The 15,565-nt window shown below is 43.9% G+C and overlaps 1 protein-coding gene across 4 annotated transcripts in view; it reads right to left on the bottom strand.

Annotated features, from left to right (window-relative positions):
• Nucleotides 1–15,565, bottom strand: part of LOC117366157 (protein jagged-1b-like) — a 134,254-nt gene that overhangs the window by 95,813 nt on the left and 22,876 nt on the right. For all 4 annotated transcript variants that reach the window (XM_033957324.1, XM_033957325.1, XM_033957327.1 and 1 more), the window contains exon 2: nucleotides 14,004–14,312. In XM_033957324.1, coding sequence (XP_033813215.1) covers nucleotides 14,004–14,312 — 309 coding nt within the window. The remainder of the gene's footprint in view (nucleotides 1–14,003; nucleotides 14,313–15,565) is intronic.

Genomic DNA, 15,565 nt, shown 5'->3' with positions numbered 1-15,565 from the left:
TGCTTAGTATCTGTTTAATTTTTGTGAAAAGTGTTAACAGAAGGAGTTCTGTGCTGTGGTCAGAATCCAAACTGAGAGGGATTTAGGTTGGTATACTACTCCATGTAGGCTGTGAGTTGCTTACCAACATGAGTTTCTAGAAAGCTTGGTAAGTATAGGAATTTATTTACTTACCATATTTTTTAGTCCATTAGACGTACTTTTCCCCCCCCCCCAAAAGTGAGTGGAAATTAGGGTGCGTCTTATGGAGCGAATACCCAAACCGCGCCCTCCCTTGGTTACCTATTTTTAATGCGGCCGCCCTCCCTTGCTGGACGCGACACTCTCAGCTGGCTGGCAGGCAACAGGCAGGCCCTGGCCCTCTTCCTCCTCCCCACCGCCCCCCATGTGTACTTTTTTTTTTTTTTTTACTTCTGTTCGCAGCCAAGGCTGGCTGGCTGCCTGGCTCCCGCTGCTTCCTCCCAGAACTACCAGCTGACGCAGCTGCCTCCTCTTCTGTTCTTTCGTGGCATAGCTGCGCACCAGGTTGCCTGCCTGGTCCCACGCCACTTCCCGCGAGAGGAGGCAGCCATGTCAGCTTGCAGTTCTGGGAGGAAGTGGTGGGAACCAGGCAGGCAGCCAGCCAGCCAGCCTTGGCCGTGAACAGAAATTTTTTAAAAAGTATGCTTGGGGAGCAGCGGGGAGGAGGAAGAGGGCCAGGGCCTGCCTGTCGCCTGCCTGGGAGGTGAGGAGGAAGAGGCTGGGGCCTGCCTGCTGCCTGCCTGAGGGGTAGGGAGGGAGGATGGAGAGGCCAGAGTCTGCCTGTTTGCTCTGCCCAATTAAAAATAGGGAGGGAGGAGGAAGAGGCTGGGGCCTGCCTGCTGCCTGCCTGGGGGGTAGGGAGGGAGGAGGAAGAGGCCGGGGCCTGTCTGTTTACTCTGCCCAATTATAAATAGGGAGGGAGGAGGGAGTGGCCGGGGCCTGCCTGCCCTCCCTGCCAAATTAAAAATAGAAAGGGAGGAGGGAGAGGCTGGGGCTTTCCTGCTGCCTGCCTGGGGGGGGGGGCTGCCTTTTTGCCTGCCAGCCTGCCTGCCTGGGAGGGGAAGGAGGTCTGCCTGCCTGCCTACCTACCTACCTACCCGCCCGCCCTGTCCCATTCCTATCTGCTTGCTTGCCCTGTCCCTGCCTGCCCCGTCCCTATCTTCCTGCCCTGTGCCCTGTCCCGGCCTACCACTAGACCACCAGAGGGAGGGACAGGGTACAGAGCTTGGCAAGGAGTGTGGGGTTGGGTGCAGAGCCTGGCAGGGAAAATTTGGTTCAGAATGTTTTTTTTTCTTGTTTTCCTCATCTAAATTTAGGGTGCGTCTTATGGTCAGGTGCGTCTAATGGAACAAAAAATACAGTATTTATTTTAAAAATGTCTATTCCACTTAACCTATGTAATGGGTCTATAGTTTGAGAGGATGGACAGGTCAGCATTTTGCGATTGCTCCATATACTTCATCGACTTTTCCTGCAATGGCTTTAAGTCTTTTGAAAATAATTCTTCTGTTTGACCTACAAACCAGGACTTCACAGTTTCCTTGACATCTTCATCACTTGAAAACTGCTGTCCACTGAGAGATTTCTTCAAAACTCGGAACATGAAATAATCCAAGGGAGCCAGGTTAGGATTGTAGGGTGGATGGTTCAGCTGCTGAAACCCACATTCTCAGATGGTAGCCTGTGATTGTCGTGACATGTGCATTGTTGTGAAGAAGCAGCATGCCTGCTCCGAGTTTTCCTTTTCTTTTCTCCTTCATTGACCCCTGCAAAGTGATCATTGTGTTGGTGTAACTTTCCCCATTTATGGTTGTCTTGTGTGGCATGAACTCCAGAAGCAAACATGCTTCATCATCCCAGAAGACAGTTGCCATGACTTTGCCTGCAGATTTTTCTGTCAAATTTTTTGGGGCGTGGGGGATGACTTGAGCTACTACTGCATTGACTCCATTTTGGACTTAGGATTTCTGTGATAGAACCAAATGATGAAAAAAATTCATTTGGTCTTCACGGAGCATCTCCAAGTTCTGCACTGAAACTTCATGTCCTTCTGACGTGGCGTCAGCAATCTTAGAACCCATCATGCACTAACTTTGGACATGCCTAACTTTTCATGAATTATTTTCCAAACTGTACCTGCCGAGATGCCCATTTCTTTAGCTATTCAGGAAACCTTAAATTCATCTGTTTGACAAAATTAAATCCTCAACTTTCTTGCACATTTTTGTGAAAGTTGCTTCCACAGACAGTCCAGCATAAGGGTCATCTTTAATGGACTTTCTACCCCACTTAAACTGCTTACTCCAAATTGCACTTTGTAGGATGATGGGGCAGACTCGCCATAAACTGCAGTCATGCATTCATGGATCTCCTTTGACTTTTTCCCTTCTTTTGTGAGAAATTTTATCACTGAAAGGTGTTCCAAATGTAGCAGTTTCTTGCTTGATACGCACAAGGACTTTCCTAACATCATCTCTTGGAATGTTAAAACTCGCACTGAGCTGCAACTCTGCATGAGTAACCTTGAGACATGTTGCAGCATGCACAGACTTGTTTGAACACACTTGCTACTTTCTTTCATACTCAGGTAGATAAATTATTGAACACCCCTTGTATTTGTCACCAGCACCCCTTTCCACTTGAAAATTAGCAATTGCTCTTTGTGTGAGAAGCTGAGAAGGGGGATAATAATATGTATGTACTTGAACATCAAATATAGGTGTGCTGTTTTACTAATGTAACCTAATCACGTGTGCTAGGGTAGGCATCAATGGAAACTCCATTAATATGGAACCTGAGGATGCTACTGGCCAGACTTTACAGTAGATATCCTGCAAATAACAGAGTGAGCTTGGATGGCAACTTCAGCATTTGAAACCTAGGACAATACCAGGCTTTACAGTCTACGGCCCAGAAATATCAAAGAAGAGACTAGTTAATCTAATCATGTATTTTTTAATGGGTATAACTTATGGGCAGGTCTTTATCTGCCGTCATTTACTATGAGCTCCTTTTACTAAGGTGCACTAGCGTTTTTAGCGTGCGCTGAAGATTAGCGTGCGCAAAACCCGCGCTAAATGAAAAATACTAACGCAAGCTCTATGGAGGCATTAGTGTTTAGCGTGTGGAATTGTAGTGCACGCTGAGCGTGAGCTAAAACCGCTAGCACGCCTTAGTAAAAGGAGCCCTATGTTACTAAAAGATGCCTCTTTTTAACAAGGCTTAAAGTACATAACCAATGAAATTCTTGCAGAGGAATGCCCTTTGTAAAGAAATCGAATTTTCTGAGTAAACAGCTTTGAAAATTGCACTTACAGCCACAGGATTATTTTTCTGATTGAAGATTTTTTTTTGAGTAATCACTATATTGCATTTATTCAACCTCTGTTTTATTCCATACACAGTGATTGGGTGATGGGTTTGGCTATAGGAGCTTCGGCGCTTGGCCGAATTACACAATTCTGAGTGTATGTGAATCTTATTACATTTATGATATTGTAAACATGTGAATACATATGTGGAGATCTTTTTCATCAATTTGTTGACCATTTGTTGACCCCTATTTCTAAGTGCTTTCTTTCTAATGAATTTCATTTGCCTCTAGCTGTTGCTAGCTATCACTCCACCAGTTTTTAACTCAGCCGACATGTCACCTTGGGGCTCACTCCCAGACTGCTCCATTTATTCATGACCCTACTATGCAAGACAGTATTAAAAGCATTGCTGAAAACCACAGACACCACATCCAGCTGCTATCCCCGATGCAATTTTCTGGTCATCCTGCTTCCTATCCTACATCCCACTGGTTCAGCACATTAGCAGAGTCTAGTGAAGTATCTCGAATCCAGTGGGTTGCAAGATCTGAGGTTGCGTGGTTTACCAGCGCCCCCCAGTCTGATAACAGCATCTCTTGCTGGTGCTCAGGAGAGATTTTTACTCCCTGACCTCCCAGTTTTGGGAACTTCTCCTGGGTTGACACTGCTCTGAAGATGAAGCCCCTCTGTATTCTCACAACACAGATCAGGGCATAGATGCCAGCTCCGTGGGCGCTCTGGGTGCTTCAGCAAACACCTTTACTGTGTTCAGGGAGAAGTAGAGTTTAGCACCTTCATTATTTTTGAAAAGTTGGTGCCTAGAGAGCAGGAGACTTATTTTGTGTCTGTACAGTACTGTGGACAGGGAAGGGGTAAAACGCAGACCTCATGGACCTCAACCCGTACGGCCTTAAAAATCTGAGGTCCGTGTCGGTCCGGTGTCCGTGCCGCTTGTAGTTTCTGTCGCTAACAGACCTTGATGAGATTTTAGCGCTGACGGATCCGTCTCAGCATAGGGAGGGAAAAGTGTTAGGATCCGTCAGCGCTAAAATCTCTTCGAGGTCTGTCAGAGCCAAAGACTAGTGCTGGAGTTTGGAGACTTCTTTTCCATAATGCACGTCCAAAACCTATGTCCCCGCTCTCTTGGCTTCTGCTCTGCCGCTCCAGCACTAGTCTCTGGCTCTGACAGACCTCGAAGAGATTTTAGCGCTGACGGATCCTAACACTTTTCCCTTCCTATGCTGAGACGGATCCGTCAGCGCTAAAATCTCATCATGGTCTGTCAGCGACAGAAACTACAAGCGGCACGGACACCGGACCGACACGGACCTCAGATTTTTAAGGGCGTACGGGTTTAGATCCGCAAGGTCCATCAGGTCCGTGAGGACCGCGTTTTACCCCTTCCCCTGTGGACACCTTAGAATACTATATAAATGTTTAATGGTAGTAGCATAGGGACACGGCTAAGGATATGGAATATCCTGTTACAGATGGAGCTCATAAATCTTTCTTATGTAAGAGATTAAAAGTCACAAATCAGACAGTGCAGCAACACAAAAGGTAAAAGCCCAAGATTGACTCAGCCTGTCCCCAGTGTCCTGAAACCATCTGCTGTCTCCTCCACCCAATGTCACTGCAAACACCCCAAATTGCATAGCTCAATATGGAAAATCTTCAAACAGGAGTGCTAAGCACCTACAGTATCTTCCCCATAGCTTCCTACTTCTTAAGCTCTTACATTTAGGCACTCTGCTCTAGTCTCTTTTCAAAGGGGTGGATGTAGGAAAAGCTGAGCAGCTAAACCTTTTGAAAATGGGGTGCTAGACACAATATAAATGGCCCCTTCCTCAATAACTGGGATGCTTAACACCCACTGATACCCACAGAGTTGGTTCCAATGGTATATACCATGCATGCATTTATTTGATATACCGCTTTTTTTGTGGTACAACCAAAGCAGTTTACATATCATATACAGGTACTTTTCTGTACCTGGTGGGCTCACAATCTAAGTTTTGTATCTGGGGCAATGGAGAGTTAAGTGACTTGCCCAGGGTTACAAGGAGACACAGCAGAAATCAAATCCAGTCCCCCTGGTTCTCAGCCTATATCAACACAACACTGAACACTGAATAAGAAGTTCCACCCAGACCAAAAGGAGTCCATTGGCATGCAGCATGTGCCTCTAAGATAGGGTTACTAGATATCTGGGAAAACCCGGACATGTCTTCTTTTTGGAGGACTGTCCGGGATCCCGGACGGACCTTCCAAAACCCAGCATTTGTCCGGGTTTGGGAAATCCCCAATGAGCTCCGGCCACATCCGGCCTCTGAGCATGTGAAGATGACGTCACACACATCTGCACATGTACCAGGCCCTGCAGACACGGCATGGAAGAAGAGAGGAGGCTTTGTGGGGATGGGGATGGGGATGGAGGCGGAACTGGAACGGAATAGGGCAGGGCTGGAAACAGAACAGCCAGGTCATGTGTCTGGGGTTTCCCTGAGAAAAATATGGTAGCCCTACTCTAAGCGTAGTTAGCTTGCTTATCCAAGTAGGGGAGTGGAGGCTAAAGAGGTCATACTGGCAATGGGGGAGAGTGAGCAACATTAACATTTACAACATTTGGGTGGGGACACTCACCTCAACCCATCCCAAACTGCCTATGGGCACATTCACAGTCTGCCCATATAAGCCCATCCGTTAGTCCTGAAAATTCAGTGTGAATAGGAAACAATATAGAAAATTTGTTATGGACACACACCCAGATGCAACCTCATGAAGCATCTTTTCTTTCAGAAAGTAGACTAAAACCGAACAAAGTGAACTAGTGTGAGAGTGTTTGTGAGACAGACAGAATGTGAGAGAGAATGAGTGAGGCAGAATGATAAGTTATACCTCTATATGGATTGTGGAGTACACATGCATAGAAAGGTCCATGTGTATCTCTGTCTCTCTCTGTGCTTGTGCATCTAGTTTGCACATGCATGGATGTTAAATCCTTTTTCCCCTCACTGGTCCTGCCACTTTGTGTAATGAAGATAGGTACAATGACTGAGTAAACAGCTTTTAAAAAGCAGATGAACCAAATGTCCTGCCCTGCAGAACTCGATGGAAATCATCTCAGAATGGAAAATGGATGTGAGAAAGGCACACAGATGGGTCTGAGGTTAATGGAAGCTTTACAATAAATCACTAGTGAGCAGACAAACCCCTGATCTAATTACACTAATTTATGTAACTCCCTGCCTGTAATATGTGAAAGTCTTATAAAGAGGGCTTAAAAATTAATTGGACCCAAAGGGTACCATGGGGAGCTGCGTGCAACGTTTAATTAAACTTTAGAACTCGTTGCCAGAGAATATGGTGAAAGCAGTTAGCTTAGCAGGGTTTAAAAAAGGTTTGGATAATTTCCTAAAAGAAAAGTCCATAAGTCATTATTAAGATGGACTTGGGGAAATCCATTGCTTATTCCTAGGATAAGCAGCATAAAATCTGTTTTACTCTTGGGATCTTGCCAGGTACTTGTGAACTGGATTATTGGAAACAGGATATCGGGCTTGATGAACCTTTGGTTTGTCCCAGTATGGCAACTCTTATGTTCTTATATGTGGCTCTAAGGACCTCCAACTAAATACAACACTGCTAAAATCCAATACAAAGCTACAATCCAAATAAGATGTTCTAGCATTCTCTGGAAGCTCTGGAAAATAAGAAACTACTTATCCGAACCTAACTTCATGCAACTTTTCTATGCCTTCGCCCTTTCCCACATGGACTACTGTATTGCAATGCACTATTCAATGGACTGACAGCAACACATTTTCTGTGCCTTCAACGTATACAAAATGCAGCAATTAGACTCCTAGGAAGGACCTTCATGCTCGTGACCCCATCTCACAAGCACTATCAACAGCCCACTGGCTACCCATTACCAAACGCTGCATCTTTAAGGGTTTAGTAATAGCATACAAGGCCTTACACAACATGGTGCCTGGCTACTTATCAGCCAAGCTTCCTCCATATGATCATGTTACGCCTCTATTTATCGATGCTCATTGGCTTCCTATCAGCCACCACATTTTATTTAAGGTAATGCTGCTTATTTTTAAAACCCTAGTTCACAACGAGCCTCAGTTTATATCAAGAATGTTAATTCCTTATAATCCCGTACGCTCACTCAGATCATCCTTTCAAAACTTACTAGCTATACCTTCCCTTAAAACAATAGGAACAAGAAGAGCTGACATGTTTTCTGTTATGGGCCCACAATGGTGGAACTCTTTACCACAACATTTTACAAATGGAAAAGATCTTCTTTCTTTTAAAAAATCTTTGAAAACCCACCTTTTTAAAGATGCTTTTAATACTCAATTTAAAAAATTTTTTTTTAGTTTTTAATTTTTTACCTACCCCCGTTTCCTTATGTTTTTCCCGTATTTGTTTTTCTAGATATAACAGATGTAATCTTTGCCCTTCTTTCCTTCCCATTTCAAGTCTGTCTTGTCTTAAATTGGATGTTAATAAATTTTAATTTGTATCTTTATAATTCTATGCCTTTTTTTACTTGTGTACATTGCTTTGTAAACAGATTCAGCGATACATCAAATATTAATAAACCTTGAACCTTGATATGTCCCAAATGGGCTGCTCTGCTCCCATGAGGAAACATGTCTGCAAATGCCCCCCAGTCATGCCCTCAAATTCTAGATCCTACTCCCATTTCCTACCAAGCTACTAGAATCAACTGCCTTTTCATATCTCTCAAAGGGTTTCAGAGTTTTAGGAAAGCAATAAAAACTTACCACTTCCCATAAATCCCTTAGCTTAGTATCCTTATAGTAAAACACCTAAGTATAATACCTAAACCCCAGCACCTTTTAAGTTCTCATCTTTGTGATGGACCAACAGATCATCACATCCATCATCCCACCTCCTTTAGTTTAAACATCTATCCAATCACTCCAATTAAACATATACTAAATGTACATTGAACTAGATCCACTCTATGTTTGTTAACCTAAGATGACCAAACTGTACTGTACACATGTAAATGCATAACCTGCTTGTCTGTGCATCCTATCAACCTTGCAACCCGTTCTGAGCTCATTGGTGAGGACGGGATATAAAATGAACCAAATAAATAAATAAATAAGGAGAGAAGAGTGATACAAAGAGGCTGCAGAATGAACACACTTGAATGTTAGTAATAGGAGTTATGGGAAGATAATGGTATTTAAAAGACACCTAAGCAAGCTGCCCCATATATAAACTATACTGAGATGGGAATAGATGGAAATTATTAACCTTCCAATTACCTCACTCAAAGCCAGAACAGAGCCATGAGCCACCTGCTTTGAGAATACAGTACTGAACACATTGAAAATTGGGTCTCTTGAAATTCAGAGCTGGCTGAAAATCTAGACACATGAAGTTTGATTCCCTCTAAAGCAGAGGAGGGCAACCTTTATACACAAAGGGCCGCATGAATGTCAGTATTACTCCTAGAGGGCCATAACATTATGTAATGTTGGAACTGAAAATACACAGAGCTCCACAAGCCCTCTGTGATAAATAAGTACAGATTTAACCAAAACTGATGGAAACAAACTGCTAAAGTGACTATTCTGCAAATATTAGTGAAATACAGTATTCAAAATAACCAAAACTCTTGTTAATTAATCTTCTCAATGGATAGGGTTATCATATGGCTCCAGAAAAGAGAGGACAAATTGAGACATCCAGGTTTTACTTCCATTGAAAGCAATGTAAGTAAAACCCGGATGTCCAAAACCGTCCTCCTTTTTTCTGGAGCCATATTTATTTATTTATTTCGATTTCTATCCCGTTCTCCCAGAAGCTCAGAACGGGTTACAAGTAGACATTCACAATCGTTTGAAAATAGACTAGTCATGACAACAAATAGGTTATAGTAGACAATAACAGAGCTTATTCTAGAGACCAGACTGGTCCTAGCAAAACCCTATATGGTAACCCTATATGTATACTTACCCCCTCTTCTACAAAGCTCCGCTAGCAGCTGCCGCATGGTAACGGCCATGAAGCCCATTAAATCTCTATGAGCTTTGGGGCTGTTGCTGCGCGGCTTTGTAGAAGAGGGGGTTAGGGTTACCAGATTTTGCATCTGTAAAAAGAGGACATGTGGCCCCGCCCTGTTCCACCCCTCCAACCCGAGGCCCACACAAACCTTGTCTCTGCAGGAGTGGAGTGCATCTGCACATGTGCAGATACGACATAACAAGAGCAAAGTGGAAATGTCCAATCAGAATGGTGCACAAAAAAGTGTCTTTCAACTCATCTGATAAATCCAATGATCTTTATTCATCCAAAACAATTCTAACATCCAAAGCAACTCAATGACTCGACATGATCATGTTTCGGACATCCGGCCTGCATCAGGAGTCTTAGGAGTCTTTGGGTATCAAATAGTCTTTAAGTAACAAGTGGTCTAAAGTAAAACGATCATACCGTTGCTCCGAATCTGTATGGCCGAGTTGTTTTGCAGCACTACAGATTCGGAGCAACGGTATGATCGTTTTACTTTAGACCACTTGTTACTTAAAGACTATTTGATACCCAAAGACTCCTAAGACTCCTGATGCAGGCCGGATGGCCGAAACCTGATCATGTCGAGTCATTGAGTTGCTTTGGATGTTAGAATTGTTTTGGATGAATAAAGATCATTGGATTTATCAGATGAGTTGAAAGACACTTTTTTGTGCACCATTCTGATTGGACATTTCCACTTTGCTCTTGCTTGTTTGATTTTTGTGGAATTGGTTCCCCTGTTTTATTGTGTTGATACGACATAACGACATTGCATGCATGTATGTGTTATCACCGCACCACATCACTCCAGACTCAGCCCTGATCTCAACAGCTTTTCAAAACCCGGACAAAGTGCCGGGTTATAAAAAGTTGTCTGGACGCCCAGACAGTCCTCTAAAAAGTGGACATGTCCAGGTAAATCCAGATGTCTGATAACCCTATGTATACTCTCCAGAAGCTAGAGCCAGATTAAGGCTTAGGCAAACTAAGCACATGCTTAGGGGAGACCTATCAGATGTGCTGAGGACTCAGGAGCCTTGGATTGCCAACTGTCTAGATTTTTTTAGGATTCTACAAATTTGTAAATTGCCAGGCTTGAAGTCAGAAATGATGGCTAACGTAACTGGATATTTTTCACAATTTAGCCTTCTGTAGTTCTCCAATGTTTCCTCCATTGAAGAGGCTGTGGTAAGATCCAGCCAATGAGGAGGCTTCTAGTTACAGTTGAAAGGGCTGAGCCCTGTATGGGGTTTTGGAGAGAGCTATGGAACTAGTGGGCATTCTAGGGGAATGAGATTGTTGAAAAGTAGGAATTTAAGAACAATGGGGGGAAATGTGATAGGTCTGCTGCAGGCAGAGGACAAGACTGGCAGGAAATGCAATAAGTTTGTATAATGGTGTGGAGGTGGGTCACTACCTGAAAGAGTGCACTTGTTTATGCATTTCTGTGTCAAATAAACAGAGCTTCCCTTTAAAAGTCCACTGCTCCCAATGTACCTCTATGCATACTAAATGAAGGGAAGTTTTCAGCCTGGGCAATTTACTCAGCAAACTATTAAGTTTCCTGGACAAATTTCTTTGAATGCAGTTCTGCCTACTGTCTATATCTTTTCAGAAGGGTAAAGAGGATAGGACTTGTATACCGCTTTTTCTGTGTGGTTTACATATTTTAGACAAGTACTTATTTTGTACCTGGGGCAATGAAATGTTAAGTGACTTGCCCAGAGTCCCAAGGAGCTGCAGTGGGAATTGAACTCACAACCTCAGGTTGCTGAGGTAGCGGCTCTAACCACTAGGCCACTCCTCCACAGAAACACCAAAGAAAGTGAAATTTTATATTCTGCTGCTTCCATTTGTGAAGCTTTTCTCATACATAAAACTTTGTAAATATATACCTCAATTACATTGTCCCTTGGCACCTCTAGTTTGTACCAGAGGGAATGAAGGGTGAAAATAACTTGTACAACTTCTTTGATTTTGGCTCACTGCTACAGAGTTGCCAAGTTTTCCAGTTCCAGGAGAGAGACTTTTGGAACAATCCAGTAGTTGAATTTATATCCCAATTCAGTATACAGTTTGTAGTCCCTGATACTACCAAGTGAAATCAGCACTTCACATCTCATAATGTACAAGGATAGGGTTGAATAATCTAGGATTCTGTAACATATACACAAGAGTCCATACATTAAATGATCAATCCATGCACGCAAACCACTTGCAGAAGGATGCCAATCACATCTTTCAGCTCCTTCTCCTTCACCAGTGGAGTATAGCTCGCTTTTCAGTTTTTCCTTGTGCAAGCAAACCAAGAAGTTGAATTTAAGGGTTTCTGGGGCCAGAGATTAGATTTTTTCTCTGAGGTTTTTTAAAACTTTCATAGGAGCCCCCATGGGCCATTTTTGGCACAATTTTTCTGGCAGCGACCATCTTGGATTTTAATCAATCTTTTTTTCTAAAGCCTCCATCTGCCTCAAAATCCCTCAATTTGGCTCAATATTGACTGAGATGGACTCCTCAGGCTGTTCTACCCTATATCATACCAGTTTTGTGCTAGATGGTCGACCAAGGAGTATCCATGTACCGCATGCTACATTGCATGCAAGGGAGGGGTGGGAGCCTTGGGCTTAGCTTCCTTTGAGTCCTCCTAGAGTTCTCAAACAGCAAAGGCGTGAAACACTGTGTGGACACTACAGAGCCCATGAAAAGCCAGTCTGAAGTCTTGCAGGGGTCCTTGGAGCCTCCTGTCCAGGGATTTACTTCACAATTTGTGAATCTTCTATGGAAAGCTTATTTGACCTGTCTGGGATATACTGTGCTGCCTGAGGGCGTGCTGGTATCAAACCAGGGAGAGATGCCTCTTTAGGAGGTCTCTCTGCCATTCAGGAGGCTGGCTTTCACCTGTGAGACCAAGTGGATCAGTATTGAGGGGACTGGAGACCAAACTCCATGCCTTTATTGTCTCAGGGCTCAGCTTCCTTCCTGGAGGATTCTGATTTCCTGTTAGGAACCGGGAATCAAGAGGCAATTGTTGCTCTTGACTAGGGAGATGATCCGTTGGTACGGCAACTGTTCGAGTCAGCTACATGTCATTACAGATGCACTCAGAGAGTTGAAGTTGGAGCCTCAGCAGCCATCCACCTCACAGTGCACAGTTATGGGCAGCACCTTTTTTTCCCCTCATATCCGGACATCATCTTGCTGGTCACTAACAATGAAAGACTCCAGAATGCTCCCTAAAGGTGAAATGACTATGTCAAACTTTATCCTATGGCTCCCCAATTTCAGTAGCCATTTAGTCAGTTGAAGATAGATTCCATTGTGGCTCAAGTAACTAAATGTATCTCCCTCCCTAGTGAGGAAGGAGTGATTTTAAATGACACTCAATATGGCAAGGTGAACGTGGTTCTTAAGAGGCAGTTTGAAGTTCTAGCTTTGGGGATCAAAGTGGCAGCAGCAGCAGCCTCATTTATGGCACGTACTTGCCACACCAAATTATGGTGAAATCCAGCTGAAGAGGACATCTAACCCCAGCTAGTGCTGGAAGGGGTGAATTATGTGGCAGACACTCTAAATGACATTATTAGGGTCATGAGTAAGGTATCGGCATAAGCAGTTTCTGTCTGCCAGATGCTCTGGATCAGACAATGGGCAGGCAATTCAGCCTCCAAAATCACCTTAAGCAGACTGCCCTTCAAAGGGCAGATGCTATTTAGTAAGGGCCTCAACGACTTTGCATAGCAGATCGCCACCCCAAATCTCTGCTTGATAGCAGACCTCGCCGACCCACTGGGGAGGCAAAGGAAATTTTCATCCCTTACAACATTCCAACCAATTTTATGCAGATTCCTCCACTCAGAGATCTTACCAGGGGTCCATACAGCGGTTTGGCAACTCTAGACGCCAGCAACCCTCAGGGTCTTGTGTCACCATAACCTTCAAGAAATCACAATGATGCCAGGTCAACCGCTGCACTTCCCTTCTCTTTTCTCCTGTTACAGTGGATCTGGATTGCTTTGGTACAAACTGAAGAGAGAGTTATATTCCACTGGTGAAGGAGGAGGAAATGAAAGATATGATTAACACCCTTCTGCAAGTGGTTCACGAGCATGGATTGATCACCTAATGTATGGATTCCGGTATGTATTAACAGAAACAAGATTATCCAAGTAAGAACTTATGTTCTTATGTTCTTAAGAACCTAATCTTTCATTAGTTCAGGATCTCCCTTCTGGAACTGGGTAACTTGGCAGCTGTCCAGTGCTAACCATTAAGCCTTTCCACTTGAGGCATGTGCTTGCAAGGTCTTCCTGCACAAAGTATCGCTGCCATCCTGCCTGCAGATAGGCTCAGCATTTGCCATGCTACTTCAAAGAAGTGAATGTTGGGGAAGGGTGAGGGTGAGAAAAGAAGTAAATCATGGAGAGGAGAAACCCTGGTAGGGGAGGGGCAACAAATATATGTTTGCCTAAGACCCATTATATTGTTAATCTGGCCCTGTCGGGAGCCCCATAAAATTTTGAGATGGACCGCAGGTTGCCCAATCCCACTCTTAAAACTATTCCCCAAAAGCTGAACCAAACCCAATATTAGACTCCTTACCGGCCATGCGTACTGGAACGGGATCAGAATGCGACCTGTACTGTCTTCTCCATGCTTGTGCTTAATAGAGAAAGCATTGCCTCCTAGTATGGGAGTTACCCCTGTGCCCATTATACACGGGCCTCCAGGGGCCACACGTAGCTGGTACTCCTTCAGACAGACCCGGAAGTAGGTGTCACACTCATCCTGGAGGCAGGGTGGGTTGGTGTGGCCTGGTTCGCCATCGCAGCACTGCCCATTGGCTAGCATGCCCCTGATGTTCTGGAAGAGCTTAATCTGCAGTTCCACATGCCCAGCAGTCTCAAAAACCTTCAGGAAAACAAAAAATTAAAATAAAATCTAAAGACTGGAGAGAACAAATTTGAGAGAGAGAGAGAGCGCAGGAAAGGAATAGGGGAAGAAACCTGGAAACAAGGGAACCGATACTCAGCCGGAGGTAATCAGCATTTTGCGGACTACTGCCAGCATTATACCCGGAAATTCAATGCTGGGCCATGCAAGGACATGTCCAGCATTGAAATTCTGGGTATATGGAGCCGACAGTCCGGATTTAGACTTAATGAGGCCCTAAGCTATATAAAGCTTGGAGACCCCTTGTTAATAAGTTACACCATATAGAAACAATACATAAATGGAATTTTAAAATAATTTTAGCATAAATTGATAAGTGTATGTATATATATATAATATATAATTAATAAGTACAATAGCCATAGAGAATGACTCTCTCTCTCTCTCTCTCTATTGTACTTATTAATTGCACAGTTATTCCGGATGGTGGATGGCGATAATAAAAGGGGACAGCCTTGATACAGCCTGAGCAGCAAAACATGTCCATTGAAGTCCCCAGCCGACAGAGCTCCAATTGAAAGATAAATATCTAAAAAACTTTTAAAATTATTAAGTTAAGTTAAATAGAAATCTAAAAGAAATATGAAAAAGGAATAAAGTAAAATAAATATACAATGGATCATGACAATTTCAGCAGCTTTTCCATAAAGCAATGTTACTTACCGTAACAGTTGTTATCCAGGGACAGCAGGCAGCTATTCTCACTAGTGGGTGATGTCATCAGACAGAGCCCGATACGGATGTCTCACAAGCACGTGTTGCTTGTAGAAACTTAAAAGTTTCGAGATGCCCGCACCGCGCATGCGCCGGTGCCTTCCCGCCCAGAGAGCCGGGCGTGTCTCCTCAGTTCAGGTAGCTAGCCTGAGAAGCCAACCCAGGGGAGGTGGGTGGGACGTGAGAATAGCTGCCTGCTGTCCCTGGATAACAACTGTTACGGTAAGTAACATTGCTTTATCCCAGGACAAGCAGACAGGTATTCTCACTAGTGGGTGACCTCCAAGCTAACCTCAGTGGGATGGAGGGGGAATTGGCGACTTAAGAGAATAAATTTTTCAACACTGTTTGGCCAAACTGTCCATCCCGTCTGGAGAAAGTATCCAGACAATAATGTGAGGTGAAGGTGTGAACCGAGGACCAAGTGGCAGCCTTACAAATCTCCTCAATTGGTGTTGATCTGAGGAATGCTACTGAGGCTGCCATTGCTCTGACCT

The sequence above is a fragment of the Geotrypetes seraphini genome, chromosome 8 (assembly GCF_902459505.1).
Source record: "Geotrypetes seraphini chromosome 8, aGeoSer1.1, whole genome shotgun sequence".
NCBI lineage: Eukaryota > Metazoa > Chordata > Amphibia > Gymnophiona > Dermophiidae > Geotrypetes > Geotrypetes seraphini.
This window is presented reverse-complemented; position numbering and strand designations above follow the sequence as displayed.